At 34.4% G+C, this 19,655-nt stretch overlaps 1 protein-coding gene across 1 annotated transcript in view; it reads right to left on the reverse strand.

The window, feature by feature from the left end:
- Nucleotides 1–912: 912 nt before the first annotated feature.
- Nucleotides 913–19,655, reverse strand: part of LOC132716721 (uncharacterized) — a 28,301-nt gene continuing 9,558 nt past the window's right edge. The window contains exons 10-23 of the mRNA XM_060700042.1: nt 16,555–16,608; nt 16,205–16,294; nt 15,314–15,409; nt 13,437–13,541; nt 12,569–12,681; nt 11,623–11,796; nt 9,934–10,173; nt 8,420–8,602; nt 7,549–7,710; nt 6,845–7,098; nt 6,087–6,187; nt 5,457–5,531; nt 3,319–3,588; nt 913–2,944 (exon numbers count right to left, since the gene is read on the reverse strand). Coding sequence (XP_060556025.1) covers nt 2,658–2,944; nt 3,319–3,588; nt 5,457–5,531; nt 6,087–6,187; nt 6,845–7,098; nt 7,549–7,710; nt 8,420–8,602; nt 9,934–10,173; nt 11,623–11,796; nt 12,569–12,681; nt 13,437–13,541; nt 15,314–15,409; nt 16,205–16,294; nt 16,555–16,608 — 2,204 coding nt within the window. The 3' untranslated portion in view covers nt 913–2,657. The remainder of the gene's footprint in view (nt 2,945–3,318; nt 3,589–5,456; nt 5,532–6,086; nt 6,188–6,844; nt 7,099–7,548; nt 7,711–8,419; nt 8,603–9,933; nt 10,174–11,622; nt 11,797–12,568; nt 12,682–13,436; nt 13,542–15,313; nt 15,410–16,204; nt 16,295–16,554; nt 16,609–19,655) is intronic.

The raw sequence follows: 19,655 nt of genomic DNA on the forward strand, positions 1-19,655 counted from the left end.
AAAAAGAACAAAGGGCAATAACTCAAAAATTATATAGGAAAGAGTTATCATTCTTGCACACAGCATTCCTCCTCAATAAGATCTATCCACCTATGACATTTCATGTTGATATCTCAAACACTTTTTGAGTACGCTCCACTCAGGTGAAAAATTAAGTATGAAAAATAACAAAGGGCAATAACTCAAAAATTATGCTGGATAGAGTTATCATTCTTGTGCACTGCTCTCCTCCTCAATGAGGTCTATCCAGCTATGAAGTTTCAAGTTGATAACTCAAATACTTTTTGAGATATGCTCCGGACAAAAATGTCGGACGGACGGACAGAAGGAGACTATTTCTATATCCCCGCCGCCTTTTCGGCAGGGGATAATAAGCCTTATCTTGCCAAATTTTCCATAACAGTAAAATTAAAGCAAGGACTGCAAATAAAATTGTAGGACCCTGATAAAAGTTACTGATAATTTTAAGGACACTAAAGAGGTCAGACCCTGACCCCAGCTTGTTCAGCTGTTGTTAACTGTCAGTTCAATACTTTTATTAGTGTAACACAAAGAATTTTAATTCTATTTCCAAATCAATTTATATATCCCAGTTACCAACAAGTTTCAATACCCCTGTGGATCCGTAGATAATCTGGTTTACATGGCAGCAGTTACATGTAAGAATTATACTTCAATCTATTCAATGCATGCAAGAAGTCTGTATAAATTCTACTCATTTTGTCACTATTTATATATAACATCACATCTATATAGAAGGCAGACTGTATATAATCCCCTTGTAATAGCAGAGTTCATTTTGGTATTTTTGAAACAAAGAATATGTCAACATAACTCGGATGAATCAGAATGTGATAGCTTAATGTTATGAATCTTACAGCTTAAAAAAAAAGAAGAACATAAAACAACATGCAGTATTTTCCAACATTTTTAATCACCATTAAACAAGTTATCAGCTGTAAAAATACATCTTTAATAACATCTCAAATAACAAATATGTATTATTTCTACATATTTTTCATGGCAATAAATACTTGAAGGCTTTGGAATAATTATATGCTTACATAAACCTCGTTTATAACGACCAATAAACACAGAAAAGTGGTAATGATCATTATTTCATACAACAAATTATTTTAGAAGTTATCCTACAGAATTTAGGGATATATCCCAACATGAACCAAACTTACTTCTGTATAAACCTTTAACAATATCTACAGCAAAAACTTTACAGTTACTCCTTACTTTTTCTGCCTCAAAGAGGTATTATTTATGTAATAATACTTTACATTATTATTATTTTTCTTTATGTTTACTTAGCTAAACTTCAATGACAGACTTTTCATTTACTAGTATCAGCACACAAGTTGTTATTGTCTGGGACTTAATAATTTAGACACTAAAATTCATCAACCATTAAAACAATACCTGGTCATACCTCTTCAATATACAGATAATGTCCTGGCTATCTAATGGTGATATAAGTCTTGTATCAACCCCACTAGCATGAAATGGTAGAGCTGATAAGTCACATCAGTATAATTGTTAACCTCAGATTGCAAAATTTTCAGCTTTACTGTACAATAGCACTTTGATATGGACACATAACGGATCATTATCATTTAAGCTAATACATAATGTAGATCTACAACTTTCATTCCTAGTCAAGAATATATATATAGAACATCATGCACCATTTTCCTTATTAAAACAAGAGAGCTATGATGACAAAACCAGAGCTTTTCGTGTAAATATGACGGTAATTTAAAGTTAAAAGTTTCTCTATTTGTAATAAAAGATGCAATTTAAAACAAAAATTATTCAGATAGCAGTTTTAAAAACCATATTTTAAGATTTGGCAACAATTTTTTTTCCAGTCCAAAGATTTGTACTGTATCCAGACCTTTATTCTTTAGATTTGATTTTAATTTAGCTTTCTTGCCAAACTTCGAACTAAAAGGGGCTGAACTTTTGACCTGTGGAGGATTCAAATGGTTTGCTATGAATATTTTAACCCAGATTTTGATATCAGATGGCCCAATTTTCAAACTGTTAACTTCAATCTTTATTACTTAAGACTGTTTTGATTTATTAAGACTATTTTCCAACAAGATGCACTTTATTTGGTAATAGTACAAGGAAAATTAATTTCTCCTAAGACTGTGTAACATTCTTTATACCCTGAAGGACAGATCTTCAAACTTGACCTGTAAAAGGAAGCATTGTTATCAGGGTTAGACGTGAAGTATAACCTTAAGAGATAATAATGAACAGATACCAGCAAACTGAGTTATCACATTTATAACTCACATTACAGCACTTCGTGCTAATATGAGCTAAACCACATATCCTTTATTCTCCATCACATTGCAGGTTAGAAACTGTCCACCTCAGTCAATACAACTACACATTAAATCTTTACATTCTTGTTATCAAACAAATGAAAATTCATCTGAAATTTGTAAAGCACTATATTGTCGTCTCTTGGTTCATAACCAAAAACGTACACCATGTACACACAACATCTTTATTCCACCACAACTTCTTTTCAAGCACTTGTGGAGGAGCACAGAAGCACCTTTCATTATTATTTTCAATATAGAAAATACTCTCCTTTGAAAGATGAACACATAACAAATGATTTCAAAGTGACCTTCTCAAGACCAAAATGTCCTTGACCTTCCTGGAGCAGGGGGTGGAGGGGGAGGTGGTGGTTGCCGTAGCAAATTGTTCTCATCTCTTGTGTACGATGGCACATACTGAGGATTAAACCCTCGACCTTTATCCCCAATGTCAGGTGACCTTGCCCTTTGGTTATCAAACTGTGGTGGTGGTGGTGGGGGAGGTTGCTGGGGTGAGGTGCTAGGACTGTAGCCTTGTGATGTTGCCATACTGTAATGTGAATATGACTGACCATATACACTTGCCTGAGGACTGCTCATGCCTGAAATAAAAACACACAATCCTTTCTAATTTATTCAGAAGCCAAAGCACAAAATCAAAACACATACAAACGTGTAACCTTCATCAGGCAAAATTATGAATATGTCCTGTCCTGCATTAAGAACACTCAATAAGCACTACACATTTATTACATAAATTGTGAACAGTAGTGCACCATGAAACTATTATGCTAAAAGTTTGTTTGTACCGTGGGATAAGCTTGGAAAAACTCAGATTTGCCAAGTTCCCGATTACAAGTATTGAGAAAGACCTTGGAGATTGTCAAGTCCATCAATGAAGAAAACCGCATTATATTAGCTGGGTGACCATTGGTTTTACTGAATGCCCTATATTAGTGTACTTTCATTCACTTACTGACATATTGCTGGGCAGCATTTTGACCATCAGGTATATATTGTTGTTGTTGTTGCTGCTGCTGGTACTGTTGATCATGCTGGTACTCCTGACCTGGTGACTGGCTCCCATTTTGAGCCACGCCCCCATATTGACTATACGAGCTTGCTGTTTGAGTTGTATATAACTGAGGGGTACTGGAGTACTGATTGAAGGAGAATTTCTTCATTTCTTTAGCTTGGCTTGCAATAGATGATGGTATATCAATATCATCTTCTTCTTCATGAAATCCTGTAAAATAGATTTTCTATTCTATCAAAATGTGTACAGTGTACTGCTAAAGTTCTAAATGTAATATGAATATCAATTTCCATAATCTCAACAAGTGCTGTTGGTATGAGTGCATGCTTGACTATTCTCAGTGTGTCAAAGTAAAACAGGAGCCTTGATCTTGTAAAATTTTCTAAGTTCAAAAAGGGCCATAATTCTGTTAAAATCCATGTCAGAGTTATAGGCCTTGAACAGTAACCTCATATTATGCTCTGAAACAAGTGCGTGAAGTTTCAACCCATTCCTTTCAGTAGTTTTAAATATACCAACTTGTACACAAAAAAATTAATTAAAGTGTGATGCTGACACTTGGGTGAGTACAGTAGCTCTCCCTTTTCTTTGAAAAGTCTAAAATAAAAACTGAATTCATATTAGATATTTCTTTAATCCTCAATTCTAATCAAACTGGGTTTTTTTGTTCACAATCAAATTCAAACCTCATTTTCCAAGCATTGAACAAAAACCTTTAGTGCCTATTTTCTCTCCTTTTCAATTCAAATTTAACTTTTTCCCCTTTTCACTTCTTTTATATTTAATATTAAACAAGAAACATGGCAATGCTACGAAACCAGGTTTTCAATTATCACCATTGTAGATAAATATGTTGTATTTGAAATACAAATACAAGCAACAAACGATCTAACTATGTGCAATGTAAAACATGAATAATGTAAGATGAATTGCCACAGAAGTGTTCACTATATATTCTGTATAAGGAAAAAAAAACAAAGGGCCATAATTAGGTCAAATATTATCCAATCGCAAAACCCCGACAATATGCCCCAGGGCACTTGATGAAAAAACTTCTGTTAAACTTTGGTCAAAATCCATTGAGAAATGAAGGAGGAGTTGCGCACAGAAGAAATTGTTCACTATATATTCTATATAAGGAAAAATAATAAAGGGCCATAATTATGTCAAATATAATCCAATGGCAAAACTACGATAATATGTGCCAGGGCACTTGATGACAAAGCTTCTGTGAAAGTTTGGTCAAAATCCGTTGAGAAATATAGGAGGAGTTGCGCATAGAAAAAATTGCTCACTATATATTCCATATGAGGAAAAAAAACAAAGGGCCATAATTAGGTCAATTATAATACAATCGCAAAACCCCGACAACATGCCCCAGGGCACTTGATGACAAAGCTTCTGTGAAAGTTTGGTCAAAATCCATTGAGAAATATAGGAGGAGTTGCGCACAGAAGAAATTGTTCACTATATATTCTATGTAAGGAAAAATAACAAAGGGCCATAATTAGGTCAAATATTATCCAATCGCAAAACCCCGACAATATGCGCCAGGGCACTTGATGACAAAGCTTCTGTGAAAGTTTGGTCAAAATCCGTTGAGAAATGTAGGAGTTACGCACAGAAGAAATTGTTTACGCCCACCCACCTGCCGACATACCTCAATCTAATAACCAGTTTTTTCCTTCGGAAAACCTGGTTAATAATGATATTTTTTAAGTAACATATCATGAACAATCAAATTTTCATTAATTTAAATTGCATTTTTAATAGTTTCTCATTATTTTTTTCCTTTGAAATTAATCTTCATTAGCCAAACATTACACAAAAAAAAAAATTGACATTACAATAGAATTTTATCATGCATTAAACTTGACAATTAACTATAAATACCATTTTTTATATACAATAATATATTGAAATTGTTGCTGAAACATGCCTGTCAATTCTGAATGTACAGTTAGTATGTACTACATTAAATCAATGTTGTTAAGATTCTAAATTCAAAGCCCATGTATACAATTTATAAAATGTAATGAAATCTAATATAAACATGTAACTTAAAAAATATTTCTTACCTTTAGATTTTTTTCTTTGTTCTGGGCCTGGTTGTTGAGATAGACCAGGTGATTGCTGCCTCTTTAAACTGACAACTAGAAATAAATGATTAAATTTAAACCACATGTGTATATGTCAGCAACATAACTGCTGTACTGCATGTATCAGCACCTTAGTGCAGTAACTGGTTAACTCCATTTGAATTTCATAGAAGTTAACCCATTACTGCACTAAGGTGATGATATGCAACCAAAACTGTCAGGTAATGGGTGAAAGTAGTAATGCAAAAGATTCCAGCAATCTTAAATAAATAATTCATTCTTTCTTTTATAGTTATACATGTTTATTGGAAGTGTCTAAAAATCCTGAATTCAGGAACATTTCTGACAACATCCAATGATCTAAGTAAAGTTAAGATTTTATATTCTGTCTGCATAAGGAAACAACAATAAAATAACAGTATTTATTGACAAAAACTTAAAAATAATAATTGAGCCGCGTCACAACAAAACCAACATAATGTGTTTGCGACGATCCGCGCAGTCTGATCAGGATCCATGCTGTTCGTTTACAAACCCTATTACAAGAAAGGAAACTGAAACGCATAATGTTGGTTTTGTCATGGCGCGGCTTATATTTTTGTTAGTTACCAGGAGGTGGTGGTGGAGGCATCAACACTTTGTCTTCACTTGGAGGCTCCCCTGGATTGGCAGTTGTTGTAGCCTGGGTAACTTGTAGCTCTCCTTCCACCCTGAAATACAGTTTTAAACAAATACATAGATAAATCTGATTTAACTTATATATAAACTGTTTGTTTGTTTTAATGGGTTTAACGTCACACCAACACAGTAAAGGTTATATGGCGACGTTCCAGCTTTACTGGTGGAGGAAGACCTCAGGTGCCCTTCCGTGCATTATTTCAGGCATGAACGGGTACCTGAGTAGAACCACCGACGTTCCGTAATATATATATACTGTAATATACTTTTAAAAAATTATACAGTGTATACATTTTACATCCAAAGAACAAAATAAAATATTGGTCTATGAAAAGTACATAGTACAATGCTATCATGGGTTAAGTGCTGTATTAAATAAAGTTAAGTCTGTCTTGCATATTTGAAAATATCTGAATTAGTTATTTATGGAAATGGGTTGAAATTCAAAATGACATTTTTAAACAAATATGGTATCTAGCAAGTTTTAGTGGTTGTGAATGACTAAACATACAGATCAGAACATTACTTCTGATGCATGCAAGCATCCAGAAAGATACATCTACCTTACGAAAACTTGCTGCAATTGATTGAAATAATTTAAAGAGGAATTCAAACAGTTATTTATAAGGGGCAAGTGATATTAAGTCAACAGCCTTTAAAAACTCTAGAGACATTATATTAGAACATACCTAGGTTGTTCCTGTAATTGTGTTAATTGTGGTTGCTGCAGTTGTTGTTGTTGCTGTTGTTGTTGTTGAGCCTGCTGAAAAATGTGTTGTTGTTGATGTTGTTGCTGCATCTGTTGCTGACTGACAACAGAAAACTGTTGTTGTGGTTGTTGTAATGCTGTTGTTTGTTGATGTACAACTTGTCCACCATATATTAAATGTTGTTGTTGAGGTGGTGGGGGCGGTACCTCTGGCTGTGGAGAATGTATTACTTGCTGCAAGCAACAGAAACAAAATATTACATCTATGCATGCATGTTTTTTTAGCTTTTACATCACAATATTAAGTGTATGCATGTTAAGATTAACAATGCAATATTACATAATGGCATCTTTTATTGACTACTTCAGTGTCATAAGCAGTTAAAATCAATTTATTTTGTTTTCTGATACAAAAGTTCAAATATTTGAATGACAAGAAATCAGTTGCACAAACTTTCAAAACTAGCAAAGATTTTCACTTGATTACCATACCAGCCTTAAGCCAAACAAGTATGTATGTATGGCCAATTTGTTTCACCTGACCACCTGCATACTGTTTTCTGCTTAGTATTAGCATTTAAGTATTAATATCCTTTAAAATTATCAATGGATATTTCATATTCAAAGTAGGCCAGGATTATTACCTAACTCAAACAAGGGGAAAAGTTAAACATAAACATTTACCTGTTGGCCATACACCAGTTGTTGTTGTTGAGGATCAGCATTTACTGTTGTTGTCATCTGTTGGGGTGGTTGCTGAAGGGGAACAGGCTGTGGTTGTTGGGGTGGAGGTTGTGCTGCCTGGCCTGGCTGTACCATCAGGTTAGTTAAATGAGGAGGTCCATGCTGGTAAATAAAACACCATTCAATACATGTATAATACACATTGAATACATGTTTATTTATTTATCTGGTTCTATGGTTTTTTACACATTCTTAGTCATATCTCTGATATTCAATATAAATGACCATTACACCTAATGACCATTATCAATTGTTACCAGAAGATTTCATCCATATGAGGATCGCAACAATTGCACCCGAATTACACACCTGATGCTTTCTCTATTGAGCAAAGCTGTCAGTCTTCATGTTACAACTCAACTTAGAATTTTATTAATCAATGTAAAAGCTTTTGTAAACAGATAAACAAAATTAAATTTGTTAAATGTAAGAAATAATCAATATGTTAAATGTAAGAAATAATCAAGTGTAAGCAAGTTATGGAAGAAACAGCTATCCAGTTAATTACGGTATTGTAACTAAATAAACATGTTCATTGATAAATTGGAAGAGGTGCACAACTTTTTCTAAAATCATATTCGGTACTATTCTCTTAAGCAGCTGTGGAAAAAGCAGTAGATAGTACACGCCTATGCCATCAATACTTGTCCTTTCATACAAGTTTGACCAGACTCTATTCAGTTTGCTGTTGGATTTAGCTGGAACCTATCAAATACTTTCACTACCAATAAAGTGTTCAAACTTAAAAGCAGGGCTTTTCAATTAATCCAATTAAGCAAGGTCAAGTTTAAACTGCATTTATTGTACACACCTCGTATCCAAGGAGACCCTCTGGTAGTTTATCATCTTGTTTTTCCTCAGTGAACCTTCGTTTGGGCTCCTCCACTGGCCCTGTCTTGTACACATAGCCCGAGGATGTGGGCACACTACCGTTAGATGATGTCATCACAACAGTTGTTTGTGCTTGAGGCGAGCTCATTATCATTTCTGTGTTCTAAAAAAAATGATACAGAAATTTACAGTCAACCGAGTTCACACCGTAATTTAGAGTTTACATGAAAGTTAGCACACAAAAGTCATGGACTGGGAAAAAGTTTTAATAGGTTTGAATGTAAGAAGAATATCACTTATAGTTTATAATTGATAAAAAAAATTTTTTTTTTTAAACATTACCTATTTTTCATTCAGTTATACAAAATCTATAGGCTTAACTAAATCACTTATGTGTTACCTGCTCGTATGAGCTAACCATTACAGTGTTAACAGGGCTGCCAACAGCAAATTGCAAAATCACAGGAAAATACTGGGGGGGGGGGGGGGGTTTAACCTTTGCAGGTCCAGGGCAGAGCCCTGGTAGGGGCCCAGGGGCAGAGCCCCCGGAAGCTCCTGGATTCTGATGATTTGGTATGCCCTAAAATCAATTTCCTGGACTCTAAATTTGACTTCCTTGGTTGCCTTTAAAGCCATTCAGAGACACTGTAGTATCCGACATTTTGACAACAGACAAGAGTGACAATGTAAACTGTAATTTGATTGGTTATTCTAAAATAGAATGCCGGAAAAGACTCGATTTGACCAATGAGAAAAGCGCTTACAGACGTACCATAGGCGGCTAGCGTAACGATACAAGCCGAAGCGTGCCGGTTTTTGGGTACTGTATAAAATATGACAAATGAATTTATTGTCTTTTTCAATTTACATCGATCTCAAAAATGACCCAGGAGCTCACGAAATCCGCGGATTTCCGCGAATCCGCGGAAAATCAGCAGCACTGGTTAAGGTACAGATCTTTTTCTAACGTAGTTACATAAAAAAATAGACCTATCACTGAAGGTGATTAATACACCCACCAGCAACTTGACTTTTTGAAAAAAAAGTAGTCTGAAAAAAAAATTTGAACACAAACTATCAACTGTGTACAAAGAAATATTTTAATTAATTGTAATTGCAACTTGGGTCTCTAGTTCTTGTCCGGAAACCATTTTTCTATTTTTAGTAACGGTGACCTTGACCTTGACCCCAGGGGGTCCAAATGCAATACCAACCAGAGTTTCCACATAAGGTTGCTATATACCAAGTTTGATTACAATACCTAATATCAAACTCTAGTTATCGTCCAGAAACCATGATGTGGACCGACCGACTGACAAGCTGACTCCTGTATACTCCCCCTAAACTTCGTTTGTGGGGATATAATTAAATTATCAAATTTTATGCACATCAAGGTCTGCAAATGTTCAAGTTTACAAAAATTTAGATTGGTTTGTTTAAAAAGGACTCGACTGTTAAATTTATGGTGCATGGGTATGGTCATATATACTGTACCTGGGTTGGATGTTGTACTACTGAGTACACTGTTCCAGGGGCCGAGCCTGCTGGCATAGTTGAGTAAGATGCAGGCGGAGCGCCCCAGGAGACTGGCTGGCCCACTGGTGGTTGTCCTAGAGGCTGAGGTGCTGGCGCAGGCTGAAGATTCGTACTCTGGACAATTTGAGGAACTGAGGTCTGCAGTATTGGCTGCTGCATGTATGGCTGAGAACTGGAGATAACTGTGGGCTGAGGTTGCTGCAAGGAGTAAGGTTGTTAAATCATACATAATGATATCCTATCATGATCAAATACAGGAAAAAGCGGATATGTCCCTTACATGAATTTGTGGCGATTATTTTTTTTTGTTAAATTTTAAGTCATACCAACATTGTCAATGTCATTTGATAGTCTGAAAGTTTTACTGAAAATTGCAGACTCGGTTCGATTGAGTCTGTACATGAGGGATAATGAATAAGTGCAACAGCCCTTATGCCCCCTAGCACCGGTTTGAGCGGTACTCAATTCTCAACACTTAATGGTGCTGGCATTAATAATATTAATCCCAAAGGACCAAAAAAATATAACAACACCAACACTTAGCTGTAAATATCAACAGAATGCAAACTAAACAAGATATGTTTGTAAAACATGTATGCCCCCTATCGGCAGCCAATTTGTCATGTGATCAGGTTATTATGCATGACTTCTGACCCAGTGAACAAGCAATTAATAAGGGTTATCTAGTATCTACTGGTCATGACTAGTCACAAGGTAATAATTATTGTGACCCCATAGGTTGTGTGCAGCAATTAAAGTTATTAAAAATCTTACCAAATAATATATACATAAATTTTATGAATCACATAGGCCTCATTAATGACAGCCAAGTTGTTATATTACATAAGACCTTCAAATGTGTATACCAAAAGCACATAAAAATATCAACCAAGGCAACTTGAGTTGTTGAGTTATTGGTCAGAAACAGTCATTAAGTACAAGGTCACTATGACATTGACCCCTTGACCCCAAAATCAATAGGGGTCATCTACTGGTCATGACCAATCATCATACCAAGTTTGAAGTTCCTAGGCCTAAGGGTTCTTTAGTTATTGATCGGAAACCGTTTTTACCTACAAGGTCAATGTGACCTTGACCTTTGACCCCTTGACCCCAAAATCAATAGGGGTCATCTGCTGGTCATGACCAATCACCATATCAAGTTTGAAGTTCCTAGGCCTATGCGTTCTTTAGTTATTGATCGGAAACCGTTTTAACATACAAGGTCAGTGTGACCTTGACCTTTGACCCCAAAATCAATAGGGGTCATCTACTGGTCATAACCAATCACCATACCAAGTTTGAAGTTCCTAGGCCTAAGGGTACTTTAGTTATCACTCGGAAACCATTTGGTCTACGGACCGACGGACCGACAGACCGACGGACGGACAAGTGCAAAGCAATATACCCCCTCTTCTTCGAAGTGGGGGCATAATTAATGGCTGCTTAACTTCTCAAAAAGTTTAAAGGAAAATATTTCTATCAATGTTCATAATACAGAAGGACAGGAAAAAGTTGTCATTTTAAATTCATCAATATTTTATCATTCATAAATATTACAAATATTCAACCTTTTGTGGCAATTTTGATATAATTTGTAGGTAAATAATACAGCAGCAGAGTTTAATATATAAACAGTCTTCATACCAATAATTGTTGTTGTTGATGTTGTTGTTGTACTGTTATTTGCTGCTGTAAACCAACTTGTTGTTGTGGCTGGAGTCCAGGTTGTTGAATAACTTGTGCTGGCTGCTGTAATAATTGGGGCGCTTGAGGTTGCTGAATCTGTACACTGGCTGTCGGAATCAGCTGGGGCTGTATCTATTAAAAGAAAAGGATTTGTGATTGTGCTTTTCCCCTTTCAGTCATATAAGTAGATAAACTAATCACTATAGGTCTAGAAATAAGTGCAAGGATATTTTTCTTGAATATTATGTCAATAACAATTGATGACATGTTTGTCCGGGGAAACAATTCATTTTGTAATTGATTTAAATTATTGGTATCTTTTGAATGGAATAAGACCAAATAGATTAACCAATTAATTAAGGATTGGTGCCAACATACCTGTTTATTAACTATACTGTCCCAGAACAAGCATTTAAATATCACCATTCTAAAATAATTACTATCAACTTTGCAAAGAAGATGGCATAAAATTGAATAGTTCTTCCTAAACATGATGTTATTTTAGTTTTCTAATTTTACCAGGACCAATGTCTTTTCCAGAAAACCCCAATAGTCGCCTGATTACTGAACAATCTAGTCTTGGATATTTATGATGTTAAGACAAGTATGTATCAAAAGAATCTCACATATAAAATACAAAATGTTATCAAACTTGACCAAGAAAATGTTATGAAGCTCACCAGAGGTTTTATAACATTATTCTAACCTACATGCATATAGCAACTCATGCTAGATCCTGTATATAATTATTATAATATTCAGGCCAACATTATTTACATGTAGGTCAAATTGTAACTTTCACGATATATAAACCTTGGTAGAACTACCACAGAACCTTTGCAGAACCTTCATTCTACTGCAATAAAGGTTTGTGGTTTCTACAGGATAGGTCATAAATGTTTACCTGTTGTACAGGTTGTTGTAGAGATTGTCCGGCCACTGTAGAGTAAACCACCTGACCACCTTGTTGCCCTGGTGCTAAACTCACCATCAATGGTGGCTGACCTCCTATCTGACCTATTGAAAACATGAATATATACAAATATAAAATAACTGTCAACATGAAGTGGTGCTCCAACCTTATCTAATTAATTGACACATGATACATGTTAAATAATATAATTTTCAAGATAAATCATTAAAATGATTGTTATCGGACTTAAAATCTTTTGCTCCACAATTATTATACCATGTTTTAATCCAACTGTAATATCACTTAGCTTGCCAGATTATTTTATATTGTCTCAAAACTACAAATTCATGGTTCAAGTTGTATATTTTAAACACACCTGTTTCAGTTTGATTGTGAAACAACTCGCCAGAATTTTTACAACTTATATTAATCACCTTCCAGTCAGCTCCATGGAACAAACCTGCACTGATATCATATGAGAAAACACAGTGGTGAAGTAGTAGGGGCTCAAACCCATGTCCTAATAACCACTTGAACCACATGCATTATTTGACAGAAAGAGTTTTTTCTGCCAAAATTTCAGCATTTAATACCAGTGCAAACAATATATATAAGAAATGGTCACTTCTCCACTTAAAGTGTTTAGATCAGTAACGGAAAATAATTCTCACTAACATATCATCAAATTATCACAGAAAATAAGAACACAAATTTTTCAACATCTAATATTTGTAGATCCAACAAACAACACATGATTAATACTACCATTCAATTATCTAAATATTTTTTCATGACCATACATAACAATTAAAATTGAAGCTTACTTGATATATATGAAATTATTAGGAAAGTCATATACCAATTAGTTGTTGTTCAGAAGATTGCATGTACTGTTGTACTGGCTGTCCAAGACTTGTAGGTTGACCATACATGGGTATCTGTGGGGAATGTTGCAGTATTGGGCCTGAAATATTGTAAAATATATCTTAATACCCCGATATATACTTGAAGAACACATTTGTTAGATTTTAAAATTGTGTATTCTGGATGGAGGATGATTCAGGGTGAATTGTTTGCGTTTGAATTATTTAAACAAGAGGGTCATGATGGCCCTGAGGTCGCTCACCTGTGTATAGGCCCCCGGAGCGGGGCCAGTTTAAACCCCAGGGCTTTTATTTGAACAAACTTGGAAGACACCCATTAGAAGATGTTTCATGATGTTAAATTTTTACTACACACATATAATGAAAAACAATGACCTCTGCACCTCCCTAACCCCCCCAATCCCCCCCGGCAGGGCCAATTTTAACCCAAGGGCTTTTATTTGAACAAACTTGGTAGACACCCACAAGAAGATGTTTCATGTCAAACATCTTACCTCTAGCTCATTGGGTTTTTTTAAAAGAAGATTTTTAAGTTTTTACTATACACATATAATTAAAAACAATGACCTCTGCACCCCCTGCCCACCCTTTCCACCCCCCCCCCCCCGGCAGGGCAAATTTTAACCCAAGGGCTTTTATTTGAACAAACTTGGTAGACACCCACAAGAAGATGTTTCATGTTAAACATCAAAGGTCTAGCTCGTTGGGTTAAATTTTTTAAAAGAAGATTTTTTACGTTCTTTCTATACACATATAATTAAAAACAATGACCTCTGCACCCCCCTGCCCCCCCCCCCCCCCAAACAGGGCAAATTTTAACCCAAGGGCTTTTATTTGAGCAAACTTGGTAGACACCCACAAGAAGATGTTTCATGTTAAACATCTTACCTCTAGCTCATTGGGTTTTTTAAAAGAAGATTTTTTAAGGTTTTACTATATACACATATAATTGAAAAACAATGACACCTCTGGGGCGGGGCCAGTTTTGACCCCAGGGCTTTTTATTTGAACAAACTTTGTAGAACACTTACTAGAAGATGTTTCATGCTTAATATCTAAACTCTAGCTATTTGGGTTTTTTCAAAGAAGATTTTTAAGTTTTTGCTATACACATATAAGGAAAATCAATGACCCCCGGGGCGGGGCCAATTTTGACCCCAGGGCTTTTATTTGAACAAACTTTGTAGACACACATTAGAACATGTTTCATGCTAAATATCTTAGCTCTAGCTCTTTGAGTTCTTTAAAAGAAGATTTTTAAGTTTTTACTATAGGGAAAATCAATGACCCCCTGGGGCGGGGCCAATTTTGACCCCACGGCTTTTATTTGAACAAACTTGGTAGACACTCATTAGAAGATGTTTCAAGCTAAATATCTTAGCTCTAGCTCTTTGGGTTCTTTAAAAGAAGATTTTTTAAGTTTTTACTATATGCATATAGGGAAAATCAATGACCCCCTGGGGCGGGGCCAATTTTGACCCCAGGGCTTTTATTTGAACAAACTTGGTAGACACTCACTAGAAGATGTTTCATGCCAAATATCTAAGCTCTAGCTCTTTGGGTTTTTTAAAAGAAGATATTCAAAGTTTTTTTCTTTCGGTTGCCATGGTAACCAGAGTTCTGCATGGAATTAAATTCTTTGAACAGTTTTTAAAGGTGACCACCAAAGGAACATTCCTGTGAAGTTTGGATGAAATTGGCTTAGTGGTTTATGAGGAGATGTCATTTAAAGTAAAAGTTTACGGACGGACCACGGCCGGACGCCGGACGAAAAGCGATCACAAAAGCTCACCTTGTGAGCAAAATCAACTTCTAGTTTGTATAAAAAAATATGAAATGGCCGAGTACTTACCTGGCTGTGGTTGTGAGACTAAAGGAGGTGCTGGGCTTGTGGCAGCTAGTTGTGGAATCACCACACCTGGAGCTGGTAGAGTCACTGCCATTGTAGCTAAAATAGTAAGTACAAAATTAAAATAAAATTACCTAGTTCAATATTTGTTTTACTATACGGTAGATATTGTCTTAAGTGGAACTCTCGAGGGACTGTCCTTTGCATTGCATGTGTACTGTGTTACATGTTTCATATCATTGGTATGACAAAAATCTTTATAATAACAAGAATAGTGTGTTTTAAGTACAGTTTTCCCACACTTACCGAGTAAGTCCTCTCCAGTATCTAGATAATTTGCTAATGTGCTAATTTATGTATATGTAACGAAACACCTATAAACATGGCAGATTGACATAAATGTTATCGGCTTTAATCATTAACTTATAATGATAGATTCATGTACTTCAAGGTAAAGATGTAGCAGTCAATAGAAGAAATTTCAGAAAGTAAGTTGTTCTAATTTCTTGTTGTTGAAACCAATGTAAATGCATGATCTTATCCAAGAAACGTTAAGAAGTTTTTGTTTTTTTTAGAATGGTTTTATGTCACACCAACACAGTATATGTCATATGGCAAATTTTCAGCTTTACTGGTGGAGGAAGCCTTCAGGTGCCCTTCCATACATTATTTCAAGCTCAAATGGGCACTAGAGTAGAAGTACCTACATTCTGTAGGCTACACGTAGCTGGATGGCTTCCTCACATGAAAGAATTCAAAGTCCCTGCAGGGCCTAAGCCTTATCAAAATTTTAAAGAGACTAGTTTTGGAGTCTGTGATTTCCTGCATTTATAGCTAGACAGTAATACCACTGGATCACTAAACCTACAATAATATGATTATTGTTATGATTACCTTGTGGTGGAGGTGTCATGTATGTTGTCTGGGGCTGTGGTTGCTGTAACAGCGGCTGAGGTGGAGGCACTGACGTCATTATATGCTGACCTGTAACACAATACAATTATTATTCCTTGAACTGTTGAATTTCCTTAACAGACTTCCCAGCTTCCATTTTGGATACATCTTTTATAAATTTGAGAGGAAATAGATGAAGATTTAAAGATTTCAGCCAACAGTTGTTATTATTTCTTTTTTGACTCAAATTTCAAGAAAGCACATTTTCTATGAAATTACATGACTTTTTTTATGCTGATATTGTTGAGAAATATTTTTTCTACAATAACAAATTAAACTCTTTGATTTACCTGGAAGCAGAGGCGGAGGTTGTGCCAAGCTGACCAACTGTGGTGGAGGAACCACTAAAATACAGAAAATATAAAACAATATAAACACTGTTTCTCTGTACCCTAATTGTGTTCTACTACAGATCAAATTGAACTGAGTGACTGGATATACTAAACAATGATTAACTAAACTAACTGAAATTTTGTGACAAATTTAAAACCTGAAAAAGAATATCAAATATCCATATATGAATTAAATGAAGTACATGTACTAATAATTTTTATCAACAGTTCATATGTTACAACTATATATATTAGTTAACATACATTTATTTACCTTTTCAAAACAAATAAAGTCTGTAGCATATAACACTAGTTAGTCATAGAATGCATGGTGAAAAATATCAAAATTATAATGAAACATACTGTAATATCGAATTCTAATAGTTTCCTATATGTACGAGGGTAGTTTGGAAAGCTACAATTTCTTTATAAAATAATCAATAATCAAGGGAACTAAACAAATCAATCAACAAGAAAACTTTAAACTAAAATATGTATGTTAAAACTTATTTCTAACAGCAAAACAAATATGCATGTAACCCGTAACCAGAGCACAATTACAAAAACAATGCTACTCAAAATTTTAAGTCACACTTTCTCTATGCAGTCGTCAATATTTTAAATATGCACACACTTTCAGTGTCTTCTAATTCATTTTTCGTAGGTTTCAACAAAACAGTCTTTATTTAAATTTGGATACTCAAAGTTGAAATTGTTTAGAAAGTTTAGAAGCTGAATAACTTAATCCCTCTCAATAAAGATCTGGAAAAAAACAAAATTTTATGGGGGTTAATACATGCTGAAGGATGATTGATTCAAAACCTTACATCCCAGTAGTTTTATCTCATTATCTTTTCAAAATAAATACTTAAGGCAAATGTGGGTACTCATACACCAAATTTCAAAAGTATTGAATCACCATCATAAAAGATATTGCAAAACTTTCTAAACAACCCTCGTACAGGCATGTAAAAATAACTCAAAATATGAAACATGTAGAATATTTATTAGCACTATACCAGAGTTATTATCACATTAATATGCCAACAAGTCATGTGTTACATATTAAATAGCATCAGCAAAAAGAAATGAATTTTACAATATTAATAATCATCTGCAAGTCAACTACAAGGAAATATTATTTCTTGAAAATTCAACAGTAAGTCTGGAAAATTTAATCTGAAAATCAGATTATCAAAACATACTTTATGCTAAAACAAAAAGCTTCAAACAGATCTATTAACATGTTTAGGTCTATTACTATTAACTACCAATCAACATTTGCAACAGTTCTAAAACATAGATACATGGCTTATACAACCTAACAAAAAAACTATTTGAAAGCAACAAAATACTCCAGCTTTTTCCTGGAAGTTAAATTAAAGGATGCATATCCACTATTTTAAACAAATACAGTCAGAACTGATAACTTCAGGATTGAAAAGAAAACAACCTCTCCTCTATTTGTATATAACACAATGGCTTGTCCCTAGAAGGATAAACAATAACTTCTCCCATAAAACTAACATAACTAGTATGACAATACTGCATCTCAATTCTGTAAGCTTCATATGTACTATTATATTAGAATATATGTATTATTTGTATGCTGAAAGGAATCTGTAATCACAGTGACTTAATCCTCAAAACCAGGTAAGTATATATAGGAAACCGTATGTTAATTCTGAAATTTAAATGGATGGATTATAATAAACTTACTAATTTGACCAGATATTAAAAGGCTATCAAATATATCATACAAATAACTATGGACTAAGCTGAAAACCTGAATGACAAAGTGGTGTAAACATTATCATACCTCATTTCTGAAAACTAAATTAATAAATGTACACAAAATATTATAGATTAGTTCTTGAAAAATAAAGTGGTTGTCAAGGTAACATGACAGTTCAATCCTAAAAGCATCATAAATTTAATATGAAAGGTACATTACAAGGTCACTATATAGTCAATATAAGCATAAATGCAAAAAAAAAATAAAATTAAAAGTTATTCAGAAAACTAAAATGATATTTTGGAATGACCAGGTTAACATAAAAACAAATACTCTGAGACTTTTAAATGATTGTATTTATGTCAGTGTCCAGTGAAATGCAAACAAAATTAACCTTACTTAACACTACTAAAATAACAATCAATGTCTCATTTCCTTACATAAAAATAATAGGATTCTGATAAAAATGATTCTCCAAAATTTAACAAGAGCCATGTCAACATGGCCATCCCCCGCCGAATGTGTTTGCTCATTGGAAGAATGTATATGTAGTAGAGCAGAATAACTCCATTTTAAGAGGTCTTTTGGTAATGAAAACTGATGGCTATAGTGATTACAGATTTGAAACCTATGTGAATACTGATGGCTGAAAATAACAAAGGGCAATAACTGAAAAATAATGCAGAGTAGGTTATCATTCTTGTGTGCTGCATTCCTCCTCAGTAAAATCTATCCACCTATGAAGTTTCAAGTTGATACCTCAAATACTTTTTGAGAAAAAAATTGAATTGAAAAATTAAGTATGAATAATAACAAAGGGCAATAACTCAAAAATTATAAAAGGTAGAGTTATCATTCTTGTGCAGTGCACACCTCCTGAGTGAGATCTATGCACCTATGAAGTTTCATTTTGATATCTCAAAGGCTTTTTGATTTATGCTCTGGACAAAAATTAATTTTGAAAAATAACAAAGGGCAATAACTCAAAAATAATGCAGGGTAGAGTTATCATTCTTTAGCACTGCACTCCTCCTCAATGAGATCCATCCACCTTTGAAGTTTCAAGTTGATACCTCAAATACTTTTTGAGATAAGCTCTGGACAAAATAGCATGAAAAAAAACAAAGGGCAATAACTCAAAAATTGTATAGGAAAGAGTTATCATTCTTGCGCACAACATTCCTCCTCAATAAGATCTATCCACCTATGACATTTCATGTTGATATCTCAAACACTTTTTGAGTTATGCTCCACTCAGGTGAAAAATTAGGTATGAAAAATGACAAAGGGCAATAACTCAAAAATTATGAAAGGTAGAGTTATC

This window comes from Ruditapes philippinarum, unplaced genomic scaffold (assembly GCF_026571515.1).
Source record: "Ruditapes philippinarum isolate M1 unplaced genomic scaffold, ASM2657151v2 ctg6216_1_1_1_1, whole genome shotgun sequence".
Classification (NCBI taxonomy): Eukaryota; Metazoa; Mollusca; class Bivalvia; order Venerida; family Veneridae; genus Ruditapes; species Ruditapes philippinarum.